Source organism: Papilio machaon, chromosome 24 (assembly GCF_912999745.1).
Source record: "Papilio machaon chromosome 24, ilPapMach1.1, whole genome shotgun sequence".
Classification (NCBI taxonomy): domain Eukaryota; kingdom Metazoa; phylum Arthropoda; class Insecta; order Lepidoptera; family Papilionidae; genus Papilio; species Papilio machaon.
Genome location: NC_060009.1, coordinates 2,211,048 through 2,225,479, shown reverse-complemented (window position 1 = coordinate 2,225,479; position 14,432 = coordinate 2,211,048). Strand labels below are relative to the sequence as shown.

The 14,432-nt window shown below is 33.8% G+C and overlaps 3 protein-coding genes across 3 annotated transcripts; all 3 read left to right on the top strand.

The window, feature by feature from the left end:
* The first annotated feature begins 239 nt into the window (after positions 1–239).
* On the top strand, positions 240–2,702 carry LOC106709330. Its single transcript, XM_014501117.2, has 3 exons — positions 240–971; positions 1,458–1,502; positions 2,469–2,702. The coding sequence occupies exons 1-3, from the start codon at positions 338–340 to the stop codon at positions 2,678–2,680; spliced, it is 891 nt and encodes a 296-aa protein (XP_014356603.2). The 5' UTR covers positions 240–337; the 3' UTR covers positions 2,681–2,702.
* Positions 2,703–3,482: 780 nt separating this feature from the next.
* Positions 3,483–4,420, top strand: LOC106707503. Its single transcript, XM_014501118.2, has one exon. It carries the CDS (start codon positions 3,626–3,628, stop codon positions 4,388–4,390), a length of 765 nt encoding a protein of 254 aa, XP_014356604.1. The 5' UTR covers positions 3,483–3,625; the 3' UTR covers positions 4,391–4,420.
* A 3,451-nt stretch (positions 4,421–7,871) lies between these two features.
* LOC106707369 (facilitated trehalose transporter Tret1) lies at positions 7,872–13,496 on the top strand. The gene is made up of 7 exons (XM_014501114.2): positions 7,872–8,048; positions 8,572–8,727; positions 10,138–10,336; positions 10,943–11,136; positions 11,276–11,664; positions 12,331–12,442; positions 12,913–13,496. Exons 1-7 carry the CDS (start codon positions 7,952–7,954, stop codon positions 13,176–13,178), a joined length of 1,413 nt encoding a protein of 470 aa, XP_014356600.2. The 5' UTR covers positions 7,872–7,951; the 3' UTR covers positions 13,179–13,496.
* Positions 13,497–14,432: the final 936 nt, after the last annotated feature.

Sequence of the window (14,432 nt, the reverse complement as noted above, 5' to 3'; positions counted from 1 at the left end):
AAAACCATTGAGCCACTTGGAATATGAATATAAAATTCGATTCCAAATAAAATAAGAAAGAAAACTATAAGAACTTTAAGGAGTTTTTATCATAATATTCTCAAACCAGTCAGCATTCTTTCTTTCAACACATCCGTCATTGATATTGTGCCATGTCAATTTAATAGTACAGTAAAAAATGATTTCTTAAATTTTTAGTATAAATTTTTCAGGATCAATTGAATTCGGCTACCAAATCCTTAATTTTCATACTTTCAGAAAATGAAGTAGATAAAACAAAGGAATTAGCCCAAAATGAATTTTTTTCGAGTCACTTTTATACCGGAAGAAAAGGAGAATGAATAAATGTTCAAAAGTCAAAAACCCTTGCAAATTATGCTTCCGCAGTGTAACGACCAAAACAGGGGTCCAGTGTAAGGGTGTTTGTAAAAAATGGGCTCACTACAAGTGTTTAAACTATACACCTGGAAAAATTCAAGATATCAAAGCAGGTTTGATAAGAATCACATGTCCTTGCCCCGATTGCAATTCTTCAGAACCGAAGGAAATAGTATTAGATTCCCCATATGCGTGTACAAACTTTCAATGCCCGGCCAACAATCTACCGATATGTGAGTCAACAGAATGCCCCAGTATGTACCATTTGACAAACCAGATAATTCTGCCTCAACCGTCTCCGTCCAATATAACAGCTAACATGCGATCTAAATGTTCTGTGAAGCGATTTGATCGTTCATCAACGCCACCCATACTTATGAACTGGCCACCGGAATCTTCGTCATTTCCAAACTCTTTAAGTACGAGCTGTAGAAAAAAATGCGATTCTAGTACGTACAAGTCTTACTTCCCGGCGCCGAATCGATGTCAACAATCGAATTGCTCTCATTCGCATAGTTCGAAAGTGAAAAACAAGATGTGTTCGCCGATACGATCTTTGTCTTGTTCCTTTGTCGACGAATCAGTTTGTAACGGTTAGTACAAAATAATACATTTATAAATGTGGTCAGTGGGACCAGCACAAAAATTTGTGACAAACGCCTTCGTATCGTAATCTTCAATTAACAGAATTTATATGAGATTTTTGGTTTACTTTACGCCTGAAAGGTCTGCATGGGTTTTCTCGATGACGATTATAATAAATATTCATGCTAGGCCTACTGGTCTGAGATACGAAAGATAATTGTTTAGTTATGAACGTAAAAGTAAAAATTAAGCCCAAGCATTAAGGTTAATAAAACCTAATACGCCGATGGGATAAGGGAATAGAGATTTTGAGATGATGATCAACGAATGTAGAAGTAGTAAATGATCCCAGAATCAGAACCGTGCCAAATGGAAATCTGTAGTGGCCGCCAAAGTAATTTTAATTACTCGGCTGACTTAGGGCGGTATTATTTTCTATTTAAATTAATAAAGAATCTATAACATTTTTAATTTGTACTATCAAATATTTTCAGATTCCGGAACAACGTGGATACAAAAAGATACAAAAAGAAGTATAGGTAAGGAATAACAATTTTTAATTTATAGAGAATAATTATTAATGGTAGCTGACAAACTATTTACAAATTCTTTGTAGACGAATGTAGCAAATAACATGGTTTTATATGAACGATATTGGGATTAACTGGTGTGCAACAAAATCAACGAAGTCATGTGACTAGAAAATATAAAATAGTCGTTCTATGTGAACATAGACATATTCCATCGACAATATAACAAACTGATACGCAAACAGAATTTTCATTTTCAGCAATTTTCGTAAAGGTAAAGGTTTAGGTAATACAAGTAAGAAGATCTTTTGATGACTTGACAATATGCACGAATAGCACACACATTTGTAAATTGAATTTACAATTTTACACTTATTGTGACCACACTTGTTTCACTATATTAATTTCACTATACATTCTCTAACACATTAGTAGGAGCTTTTCACACTTGATTATGTTGATTGCAATTGAAGCTAAAGTCAGTTAGTGGTATTTGTAACAAGTATTAGACGAAGTGTAAAAGCATGAATGCAGTAAAATGTTTTCGAACCTTCTTTTGATTTTGTCCTGTTGTTCACGTCTTTCCCGGACACTCTGATGCATCACACTTGCACGTGAACTTCACATATATGCATTATCAAGTCGTTCGTTCACCATTCGACTCGCTGACAGTCGTCGAAGATAGCTGAACTTACGAGCGTGGCGTGGCGCCTTATTTAAAGAAAATGACAGCACGTCAAATTTTTAATGTATCGATTAACGGAGTAAATTAACGGTAGTTAAGCCGAAGTTAACAAAAGCGTTAACACTTTTTGAAGTTAACTTAATTCGTTAAGCAAAATGTTAACTTCGGTTAATTAACGATTAACGAGTTAATGCCCACTCTTGGAAAGTCATAATGCCTAGACTCACCCATCTAGGATGTGTGCGTTGATGTTTTGACTGTTAATACAGTGCTGACCTTTATTATTTCAGCTCGAGATGCTGAAACTTCTCCTAAATACATCTCATCATCTGACTCTCAGTTGTCGAAAGCGCGAGACACGCAAAAGTCTCTATATTGCACTATGGAACAGATGTGTACAACAGTCGGTCAGCTATCCGGACAACTTAAAGAATTAATGTGTCGGATGATGGAAGCATTTGAAAAAACAACTGTTCATAGTAAATACGATACTGCGATTTGAAAGTGCTTAGCTTTGTATAAAAATGTAATGACGTTTTAGGTAGAATTAAATATTTGCAATCCTGCTGTATATAATTTAGACTAATAAACGTTATGAAGTTCTCTTATTACTATTATTATTATTAATTTATTTTCAGAGTATTTAAATCGTTCATCGAAAGATACTAACGAGTAGGATTAGGCGAGGATACTTCGATGTTGTCTTGTTCTAAATTTGTGCTAAATTTCATCAAGATCCGTTAAGCCCTTACGGAGATTCAAACAAACAAGCATCCATCTATCCATCCATGTAAACATTCGCATTTATAATAGCTATCGCCCGCGACTACGTCCGCGAGGAATTAAAAAGAAACGTAATAAGTAGCTTATGTGTTCTTCTAGACTATGTTCTACTTCTGTGCCAAATTTCATCAAGATCCGTTGAACTGTTCCGGAGATACCTTCTAACAAACAGTCATCGTTCCATCCATCCATGTAAACATTCGTATTTATAATGTTAGTAAGATAAGGGGATGTGGGCCTATCACGAATATTTGTGACAATCGCCTTCGTATCGTCATCGTTAATTATGTCAAAATTAGTATGAGATTTTTGGTGTACTTTACGCCTAATGAGCCGCACAAATTTTAATACAAATTTTGTGTATAACAATATCATAGCGATTGTGATAAATATTCGTGCTAGAACCCCTGTTCAACTTTAATAGTAACACAGACACAGATAATATACACTTATTTGCATTTCGATCTTATTCTGAGATGTCGCTGTAACTGTTCAAAAAGAAGAAAAATGAAATGATCGCGACAGCGTCTAAATCTGCTGTCAATTCTCAGTTATATCTTATTTTACAAATCATGCCGTCCTAAAATAATGAATTCACGAAACGCAGAAAAAAAATAGCCAACCATGTTCATTTACTTGAAACGGTGCTGAACATTCAACAAAAATGTCCAAGTGCAGTAAGGTAAAAAATCCTTGCAAAATTTGTTTGGGTCCCGTCACATTAAAAAACGGATTACAATGTAAAGGTGCTTGCAAAACCTGGATGCATTTCGAGTGTCTAAACTACACCCCAGGTAAAATTAAAGATATAAAGACGGGTATAATCAAAGTCACTTGCCCCTGTCCGGATTGTAAGACGAGTGAACCAAAAGAATACCGTACGGATACACCGTTCAGTTGTACCAATATACGGTGTCCGGCGAACCGTCCGGCAAAGTGTGACAACAAGGAATGTCCATCGAACAAAGCACCGGACAAAATAAATCAAACGTCGACGAATCTAATACCGGGATGCCCGTTGACTAAATGCGGTATAGACTGCAAGAGGAATAGTTTTCCTCAGTTACCGAGTGCTCCAGCACCACCTATTGGTAAACCATGTGCCCCTCGATCCTCGTCAGTAAGTATCAATCCTTCACCCAGTATAGACGATCCTTCAGGCGACGCATTTAAAAATCCTCGTGCAGATCTATCTTCTTTGGGAACTCTGCAGCAAATGTGCAGAACTGTCGGTCAATTGGCGAACCAGATAAATCATTTGATGAACAAAATGAAGCAGGTGGTTAGCGAACCTGAGGGAGGTGGGTCTTGCTTGAAGAAAGAAAAAAACAAGCCATGCCTCCCGCCACCTGCACCCTCAGCCACTGAGAAGAAACCGAACTGCCCGAAACCGTGTCACTGCCCTGGTAATCCTAATCGAAAAAAATGATTCCTGTAAAAGTTTCTTGTAATGTCAAACTTAGAACAAAAGTTTACCAACTAGATAATACATCTATTATTTCTGAATACTTCTACAGTAAATAGTTGCTTCCGTTCTTCCTTTGTCGAGCACAATAGTATATTTATTTTTAACCTTTAAGACTTTTGAAAATGTTGTACTTTAAATATTAAATATTTAATATAATCCATAATCAAATTGTGTTTACATCAGATTTTTCAGAAATAATCACAGTACACTTTTTGTTTATAATTTACTGCTATTTTTTCTATGTCTATAAATAAATCTCCACAATTTAAGTGCAATTGTTCTCAACCTAATAGTTTTCGAATTTATATTAGGACTAACTGTCGTGTGGAATTAAAAAAAAACTTCATTAGTAGCCAATGTGTTCTTCCAGGTTATGTTCTATATCAATGTAAAATTTCATCCAGATCCGATGAGGCGTTTTGGAGATATCTTCAAACATCTATCCATCCATCCATCTATACTGATATACTGGTATGATACTGGTATGATGGAAATTTTTGTTCACGTGTACAACCCAACTTTTGTATGAACTATCACTACAACTAATACCAAGGTGCCCGTATTTTGACCTTTCAACAATCTATGCCAAGTCACTCGCGAAATTCGGCAGCCGTTCCCTTGAATATGGAGATACTTACAGTCTTATTCTAAACAATCGTTGCGATTTGAAAATGAAAATGTTTTAATAATATCGTAGCAACCGAGCAAAAGATGTTTTTGCGCGCTCTGCTACTTGCCGTTTTTTTTCAATGAGAATAACACGGACGACCATATGAATTTACTAGCTATCGCTAGCGAATTAAACGTAATTAGTAGCCTATGTGTTCTTCTGGACTATGTTCTACATCTGTGCCAAATTTCATCAAGGTCCGTTGAGCCGTTTCGGACCTTCAAACAAACATCCATCCATTAATCTTAACATTCGCATTTATAATATTAGTAAGATTAAAGAGGTCAATCAAAACTCACAGTAACATTAGAAACAAGTATTAAAGTGACCCAGAATAAGGATGCTCTATCCCAGATGTTTCGTATTGTACAAGTCTGATTGGCAATTAAACTAATATTCAAGTTTTATTCCATGTGACTGTGACCGAACAAACGAGTTAAATCATTCCCAATGGAGTCATATTCAGTTTGTCTTAAGTTTTAACTAACCATTGAATATTGAATGTCTTGAATTAAACAAGTGACAGTTTTGACGGTGGTAATTGTAAAGGGTCTTTCAACAAGGACGGGTCGATGTTAAAATTGAATAAAAAAAGGCCCATTTATGCCATTATGGATGGAATATGACATCGTTCAAATGTCCGCCGCGGCTTCGTATGGTGGCACGAATCCGAGAGGTCCAATTTTTAATGACTCTGCTGCATAGATCTGGCTGAATCTGAGCGATAGCCTGCGTTATGTTGGCTTTCAGGGCAACGGTCGATTGTGGCTTATTGGTATAGACCTGCGACTTTAGAAAACTCCACAAGAAAAGTCTAGCGGAGTCAAATCACATGATCTTGGTGGCCAATTCACGTCACCCTAGTTGAAAGACCCTTTATTATGAAATATTAATGTCTCAGTTTTGTCAGAGGGAATGAAAGATATGGTAATATGTATTAATAAAAAAGTTGATGCAATACAGTTCTGGTGTGAGGGTTTTTTGAAGGTAATTTGTATTTGTAGAGTTCAGTTAAAAAAAAAATTAATGATCTTAGAATCTGTTTAACAATACCCAAGTAAAGTCCTGGATAACTAACTAAGAAATAAATTACACATTATAATTCTTGTTAAAATAGTTTGCGTTTCACAGCTTTATTTGAGATTGTGAAACGCAGACGACTTTATTTGAAAAATAAGTTACAAATAGCTTATTCAGGACTTACTTGGATATGAAAGACCTTGTGGAAAAGTTTACTTGATTTATTATTAACACAATTTTTTATCATGCATTGACATTGCCGAAACAATCGTATAAAATAAAACACTATAATACATTCTCCTTATACCTGTATTTGGGAAGTGGAAACTAACTGAATAAATTACAAAAATATATAAATATTTAATTATTATTCGACCTTTTGATGTCCGAATTGATAAACACCTCATTATATTTATAAGATCTTGTTTGTTTATCGTTTATTATAAATCAGTGAACATGCCGCAACTTCATGATTATTAACAGACTATTTATCAAAAATTATTTCGTATTCTATGCAATTTTTGATAAATTTATAATACAGTTGTTATCATTCATAGAATTACCAGTCAGTAAATTGAAGAACACAACGAGAAGAAGTGATTTGGTGAGTTGAAATTATTAATAAAATATAACCTCAAAACTTTGACAGAAAAACACTTACTCGACATTGGTCAATTTCCAAAAAACTTATTATTTGCAAATACTCATTAATTATTTAAACTTAATATTAAGTATCAAATGTAATAAACCAATCAAAGGTAGAAATAATAACATTGTGGATTTTTGAAAAATAAACGCTTTAAATTATAGAACTTAAATCAACCGAATCCTTCATAATAGACAATTGTTAATTAGATAGGAAAGAAAAAGTTAAAAAAAATATTAAAAATTTAGATATCTTAATAATCAGAAATCAGAAAGATACGTAATTTGTTGCGATTTCTTATTTACATAGCGTAGATATATTTACTACTTCCATTGAAATAAAAATTAATCTGTTACGGGAATAAACGATTATTGTTTACTTTTTTCATCTTATTGGCTATTTACAGTAACCAGAAAAGCAGTAACTGACTGATATATTAACGTACAGCTGCAATAACAGGGCCTAGAGACTCGAAATTATGCACAGCTTTTTATTTTTTATATAGACAAATACGAGGAAAATTCTCCCTTAAAAGTTTAGACTATGAAACATGATTTATAAATAACTGTAAATTGAGATGTTATTTTTCTTTTACCAGAATTACGACTTCGGTAAAGGTACTTCTTAGCACGAAATTTTTTTATATCATAAGGTGGCAAACGAGCAAACGGTCAACTGAATACGCCAAAAGAGCGTAGCGACCGCTGCCCATATGCATCTAAAATTTATGGGTAAAATGGGTGGGAAAGGATGAGGACTAAAATTGAGCCTTCGGCACCAAATTCATCAGACAAAACGCGGAGTTATTTCCACTTGACGCCTATCTTCTATGCGGTCGTGGTAACACCGGTCGAGCCGGCCCATACGTGCAACTGATGTTGTTGCTGGCGTCTACAACTGTTAAAACTTGTATGAAACACTCCGTCTATAGTTTATTTATCTATGTCTAGCATCAATTGCATGCATTATCATATAAAATTAATCTACAGTTATTCAACTTTAATCATTAATTACTATCTAATATAATGTATTAAGTACAAGAAGATATATACGTAATTTTACGAACATAAAATTTTCGATAAATCATTTAGATCATATTTGTTCTTCGTTGAAGTTGTACCTTTCCTTGATTATAAAAAAAAATGAAATTAATTTTAACTTTATAATAATAACATTAAAATACTAAATGGAACGTCCCGAGTACGAATACGATAGAATAGAAAAATCGAGAAGAATAGAAATGGATACGTCTATTAAGTTTCAGTTGTTGATTGTGGCCTGTAGTAAGTCCTTAATTTTTTTTTCATATAATACTAGAACACAGTTAGATGTCTAAAAAGATCTTCTAAAGGGAAGAAGATATCTAAGAAGAAATAATTTTTGAGTTACATTACTAATGAGATGTTCTAGACCAGGGATGGTGAACCTTTACGTATCAACATGCCATTTATCTAATAAATTTTTTATTATAGACGTTCCATCATATCATTTTAACTTTGTGATTATAAGAATCACATGCGTCTGCTCTTTATAAAATACCTACTTCATACTTTTTCAGTGACCTGCCCAAAATATTGTGTCGCGTACCATTGGTTTGCCATCCCTTTTCTAGGCGTTACAATGTATTTCTGTTCCAAATTCCATCAAGATCTTATCAACTTATAAACTTACAATGTTCCTAAGAAATAAGCAACAATAATGGTGTCATGGATTTAAAGTTTTTCCTCTTAAGCGCTTGAATAAAAACTACTCCATATAACTGCAGTACAAATGCGTCTTTTCTTTATTGCTATCGTTTGCTTACAGTTAATATTGGCCAGATTGTAGTGGGATACAGCGTCGGATGGTCAGCTCCGATCATTCCTAAATTACAGGACAACTCTACTTCGCCTTTGCCTGAGCCTATAACGGACCTTCAGGCATCATGGATTGGTTCACTGCTTTATATAGGAGCCATGAGTGGTAAGTCCAAATAACAGTAAGTCATGTTGGCAGTTCGTATACCGCGAAGCTCGAGCATCCCCAAGTTATGGGTGACTAGGCTATAGTCGATCCCGCTGCTCAATTGCAGATTGGCTGACTTCAAACAAATCGTTGAATTTCGGATGTGTTCTTTCGAAATAAAATCCGAAAGGATTTCAACATAGATAAATTGTATATTTGTCGCTAAATTCGTAAATTTGTCAATATATCCGGAACATATTTGCTTACATGACGTTGGCTACTCTTAGTTTAAAATATCATGTAGATTATCTCAAAATTTTAACAAAATAACTAACAAATTGAAATAGAATACTTATGTCTAATATTCAACATCATTTTCTGTTGATTTAATTTCGGATTTGGATTGAAATGAAAATTTTAGAGTGAATTTTCCTTCTAATATAACTTGATGTCTCTATGACCGATGAGAAGTGCATCTAATATTTCAAAGTGTCAATTAAGCGTCGAGATACCGAGTTATTTTTCTCGTAGATTTCACCGTGCCTGTTTAATTATTTTCATTGGTAGTTTTTAAATTATAATCAGAAAGCTTTTAGATAGATCAATAGATGCGATTAAATTGTTTTCGGTATCTTTGGGTCTAACTACAGCCCTCCATAGCCCCGCTGGACAGGTCTACTGTTTGGAAGTTACAGCATTTTGTTCGTTCCAACGTAATAGCGCTAGTTGAAGTTACTACCGGCTAAATCTATAAAAATGTTTCGGGATTCCTGTACTGCTATGAACCGTTTACATAGGCACTTGGATTTACTGAAATAATAATTCCACAACCTTCCACACTAAATCACTATTGATTCGCCTAGATTATATAATGATTGATAAAAAATTACGATCTTTGCACGAAACAGCATTATCAGAAATAATCAGATCAGATAATCGTATAGCCAAGGTTTTGTTAATTAGGCGATAAAACGCTTCGAAATCAGATTACTATAAGACCTGGATGCAAGATAGATAACAATCCCGACCTAAGCCTTCCTATACCTTAGATTCCACATATGATTCCTCAGACAGTTTTTATTGTGCGCTATGTGTGACCGGCACATCTTCAAACTAATTTCGGATTTGCTAGGAACCTCCGATCGCACTCTCAGAGACAATAAGGTTCTCCATCGACGGAGTACGTCACGGAGGACATCATCATCATATTAATCGTAACTCAAAAAAGGTCCGATGTTATTATATAATATTTCGTAGAAATGAAAGAATACCATAATTGATCAAAATTTAAATACATAATATTTCAATATTTTTATTAAAGAAATTAGATATCAAAATAATCCACGATTATAAAAAATTGGGTTTTCGTGATTTTGTTATATAGATGAGTCAATAGGTAATTAAAGATTTAAAATTATGTAATTTCAGGTCCTTACGTCACTGGCATATTATCAAATCTGATTGGCCGAAAACCTTGTTTGCTGATTGGTGGATGCATAAATGTGCTGTCCTACATTCTGGTCATCACCACGAAAAATGTGGCAATGGTGATGGCGTTAAGGGTGATGAGCGGACTTGGAATGGGAATCACAACGGTTTGCAATATTGTATATGTCGGTGAAATAGCGTAAGTTTTTGAATCCACGGATTTTTTTTGTATTTAATTATTGTAATTATTAAGTCAATGGGCTCTTTAGATTATTTCAAAGTGTTACAAACAATAATGAACTTGAATTTGTTATCTTATCGTCATTTTATTACTTGTCTTTCAAAATGTTTATTCGGCATTGCAATAAAATTGCAGTGTTTCTTTTAATTCGGAAGTTTTTTAATTGACAGCGGTTTAACTTTGAATCGCGATAAAAGTATTTTTCTTTATACCGAGAAGGTGGTAAACGAGCAAGCTGCCTCTTGGTACTTAAATAGCGAAGTGAGTTATGCCCATAGACATCTGCAATTATTTGAAAGGCTACAGATACGTTGCCCACCTTTAATGGACAAAGAGGATGTATTGGAAAAGGAAATTTCCTTTTTCATATCTTCCCCTTCCCATCCTTTACTTGTAAGAAAAGGTTGGGAAGGGGTACAGGACTTTGGCCTTGGGTACATAAGCTCATACAACGAAACGCAGAACTACTTCCACTGTATGCTTACTTTTCGAGCGGGCATTTGTTGTAGGTTATGCTGCTGTGGCATCTACCACTGTTAAAACATCAATTGTAATATTTTCTAGGTCGACTAACATAAGAGGTATACTACTCACATCTACAGGTATAGTCGGGATAACTGGTACATTAATAGTGTACGCGGTAGTACCATACGTATCTTATGTAGCTACGGGGTACATAGCACTAGCTATAAGCATAGCGCATGTACTTGGACTGTTCTTCTTCGTACCAGAATCACCAGTATACTACGCTATGAAAGGTTAGATTTGATTTAAATTAAAGATTAAATAATAAAAATATAATAACCTTGAAAGAACCAAAAAGTTTTTAATGAAAACACTTGGCTATTCTGCGATATCTAAAAAGGTAAGATTTTAATGTTTTTTTCTTAATTTTAGGTCAAGAAATAAAGACAGCGAAAACACTCAACTTATTAGGAAGGTCTTCTGATTTAGATAAAGTGTTAGAGACATTTGCACATAAGAAAGGTGAAACTTCAAGTAAAATAAATGACTGGATTGAAATATTTACCATCAAATCAAACAGAATGTCCTTGTTTATAACATTTACATTGGGAGCTCTACAGCAAACAAGTGGTGTGGCTGTAGTATTATTCTTTGCGACAACAATCTTTCAATTAGCTGGATCAAGTATACGACCTGATTTGGCAACTATTATTATTGGAGTTACAAGGCTGATATCTAGTCTGATCGCTCCAACATTTGTAGAAAGATCTGGAAGAAAGATTCTTTTGTTGGTTTCTATGGTTGCTTGTGCTGTCAGTTTAGTAAGTCAAACCTTTTATATCTGTTTATATCTTTTTCTCATCATTTGCCACTAAACAATCAAACGTTTTTGATCATTTCATGTAAAACATTTTTCTATCTTTATTAACTTTCGAAGTAATGGTTTCTTCTTCGAATGCTATAGAATACTTCGTAGTTCATTTTAATTCGTTATCATGCAATTATAAAGATAATCGGTTATTGTTCGAATTTATATTTATCTAATCTCAATATGAGTTTTGCGTAGCCGTGATTTTTTGTTATCGAACAATTGACTGCATGATAATGTTACGTGTTTTGCATCAACATATTTCAGCCTTTTACTGTTTCTTATAGTTTTTTTTTTATTTTTCTCTTAAAATTACAGTATTTTTAACTAACGTAAGGTTATTAACAAATCTTTCTATGTCCTATTAAAATTATTCTTTGAAACACCTACAAAAATGAACACATACAGATTTTATTTTCTAAATCGTAAAATGATTTCAAAATGTTGATTTAATTATTTTTTTGCAACGATGAATATAAAATTTTCTTGAGATCGTTGATTTCATTTGAAGATGCAGAAATACAAATTCCGAAGTAAAGCTGCATTTAACAATGAATTCAAATATTGATAGACTTTACAATATAGATAAGCTTCAATAGACCTTGTTATTATTTTCTAGGGCGTACTCGGTCTATATTTCTATTTGGACAGGGTAAAGAGTCCGGCCATTGAATCTATTGGCTGGTTGCCGTTGGTTGCCTTGATTATTTATTTCTTTTCATATGAAGCTGGTAAGTAACACAAAATATATTTTCATTACCTAATCCTTATTAATCTTACTGATTTAATTAAAAAGTAATTCTTTTGTTGTTTAATTTAATTTTACGATTTTAGACACATTTCAATATATTTAAAATAATATTGTACCTTTCCGCTTTTCCTGCTACTGTAAGTTTATACCAAGTTTTACTATCTCTCCTTACGCTTTCCTTAAAATTATTCCGAAATCACTTGCTAAATCGGATTTATACGTCCAAAAGTGGACGATCATAAGTTGAAGCGAAATGGGATTATAGATGTAAATTTTCTTAGACAGCATTTTATTTTGATTCATATTATGTGCTGAGTTTTGTGTTCACACAGCTCACTTGGATTTTCATTTGACATACCTCTCTCGTTTCTTCTACATTTAACGCCTACGCATGCTAGTCGTTTCTTGTACTCTACCAAATGGACACATTAGTACTACTTTATATTCCAGGTTTCGGTACAATACCAAATGCGATAGTCGGGGAGATGTTCCGTGCCAACGTGCGTGCTAATGGCTCCGCTCTCGCCATAACCCTCACATGGCTCGTTGGCTTCGGTCTTACGACCGGCTTCAACAGTATGATAGATGTACTTGGTGGTGACGTAACGTTCTGGATTTTTGGAGGTTCCTGTATTGTTGCGTTCTTCTTCACATACTTCTTTGTACCGGAGACGAAAGGGAAGACTTTAAATGAAATACAAGAAATGATGAGCTAGCTGAAGATAATGGAGGTGAAGGTCATTGCAATGACTGCTAAGTTAAGAATCATAAAATTATTAATAAGAAAGACCTCTTGGGGTAGATTTGTATAAAAATATATACAAAAGAAATTTGAGTCTTACAGTAAGCTTCATTCCACTAAGCGGCTAGTGTTATGTCTCTATCCGTGTGCAACTGTTTTTATTTTAGCAATATTTGCAATGTAGTCGCGCCGGTCGTGGTAATATGGGGTCGTCCACAGATAAGTAGACATAAACTACGCCTGTTTATAAATAAGAAAAATAAATAACGAAGTAACTATGATACTTTAGATTAGTGAAGTGTAAACGTTTTAAAAAGTTGTTGTAAACAATAAAAATTAATAATTTATGTTAAATTATTTTGCCTAAATAATATGTATTTTGTCACAGTGTTTTGTAAATGCATAGTTTGAAAACATCTTAAATAAACTTGTATGACATTTGTGTTCAGTTTCGTTTAAAAACAAACCTATGACTGCAGGTAAAAAAAAAAAAAAAAAATCAGTCGAATTGATAACCTCCTTCTTTTTGAAGTCGGCTAAAAAACAAAGGCTACTGTATTCGCTGTAATATTATGACAATGTTTCATTAATGAAAACACATAGTCCGTAGTTAAACAAGAAATCATGTAAGAAATATTTTCGACAAGAATGATAAGAACCTGAACCAACATGAACAAACTTTTTTTTAAATCCAATTATACAATTAAATGATAAAGACTAATTTGTTAATTAAACTGGTCCTGTTTAATGTAATAATATCATACTTTTTAGCCGACTTCAAAAAGAAGGAGGTTATCAATTCGACTGAATTTTTTATTTTTTATTTTTATCTTTTACTAGCTGTAGCACGCGATTCCGTCCGCGCGGAATTAAAGAAAATAATAATAAGTTATCCTATGTCTTCTTCTAGACTATGATCTACATCTATCCCAAATTTCTTCGAAATCTGTTGAGCCGTTCTGGAGATACCTTCAAACACTCATCCATACAAACATTCGTATTTATAATATTAGTAAGACATAAACATATATTATACAAATGTTGGTTTGTCAACGTCTCTTCACTAAACCAGTTATTTTTTTATTACAAGGTTGCAAACAAACAACCGGCCACCTGATTCGCCAAAATAGCGAAGCGACTGCTTCCCATAGACATTCACAATTAATATGTACCTATCTTTAATCAACGGAGGAGTGTACACGCACAAAAAGAGCACATTTCCCTTTCC

Excerpts from the sequence above, each read along its gene's own strand:
- LOC106709330 (XM_014501117.2), top strand. The coding sequence starts at position 338 with ATGAATAAATGTTCAAAAGTCAAAAACCCTTGCAAATTATGCTTCCGC. Across the intron at positions 972-1,457 it reads CGACGAATCAGTTTGTAACG|ATTCCGGAACAACGTGGATA; the intron begins GTTAGTACAAAA and ends AAATATTTTCAG. Across the intron at positions 1,503-2,468 it reads AGATACAAAAAGAAGTATAG|CTCGAGATGCTGAAACTTCT; the intron begins GTAAGGAATAAC and ends TTATTATTTCAG.
- LOC106707503 (XM_014501118.2), top strand. The coding sequence starts at position 3,626 with ATGTCCAAGTGCAGTAAGGTAAAAAATCCTTGCAAAATTTGTTTGGGT.
- LOC106707369 (XM_014501114.2), top strand. The coding sequence starts at position 7,952 with ATGGAACGTCCCGAGTACGAATACGATAGAATAGAAAAATCGAGAAGA. Across the intron at positions 10,337-10,942 it reads GTATATGTCGGTGAAATAGC|GTCGACTAACATAAGAGGTA; the intron begins GTAAGTTTTTGA and ends AATATTTTCTAG. Across the intron at positions 11,137-11,275 it reads AGTATACTACGCTATGAAAG|GTCAAGAAATAAAGACAGCG; the intron begins GTTAGATTTGAT and ends TCTTAATTTTAG.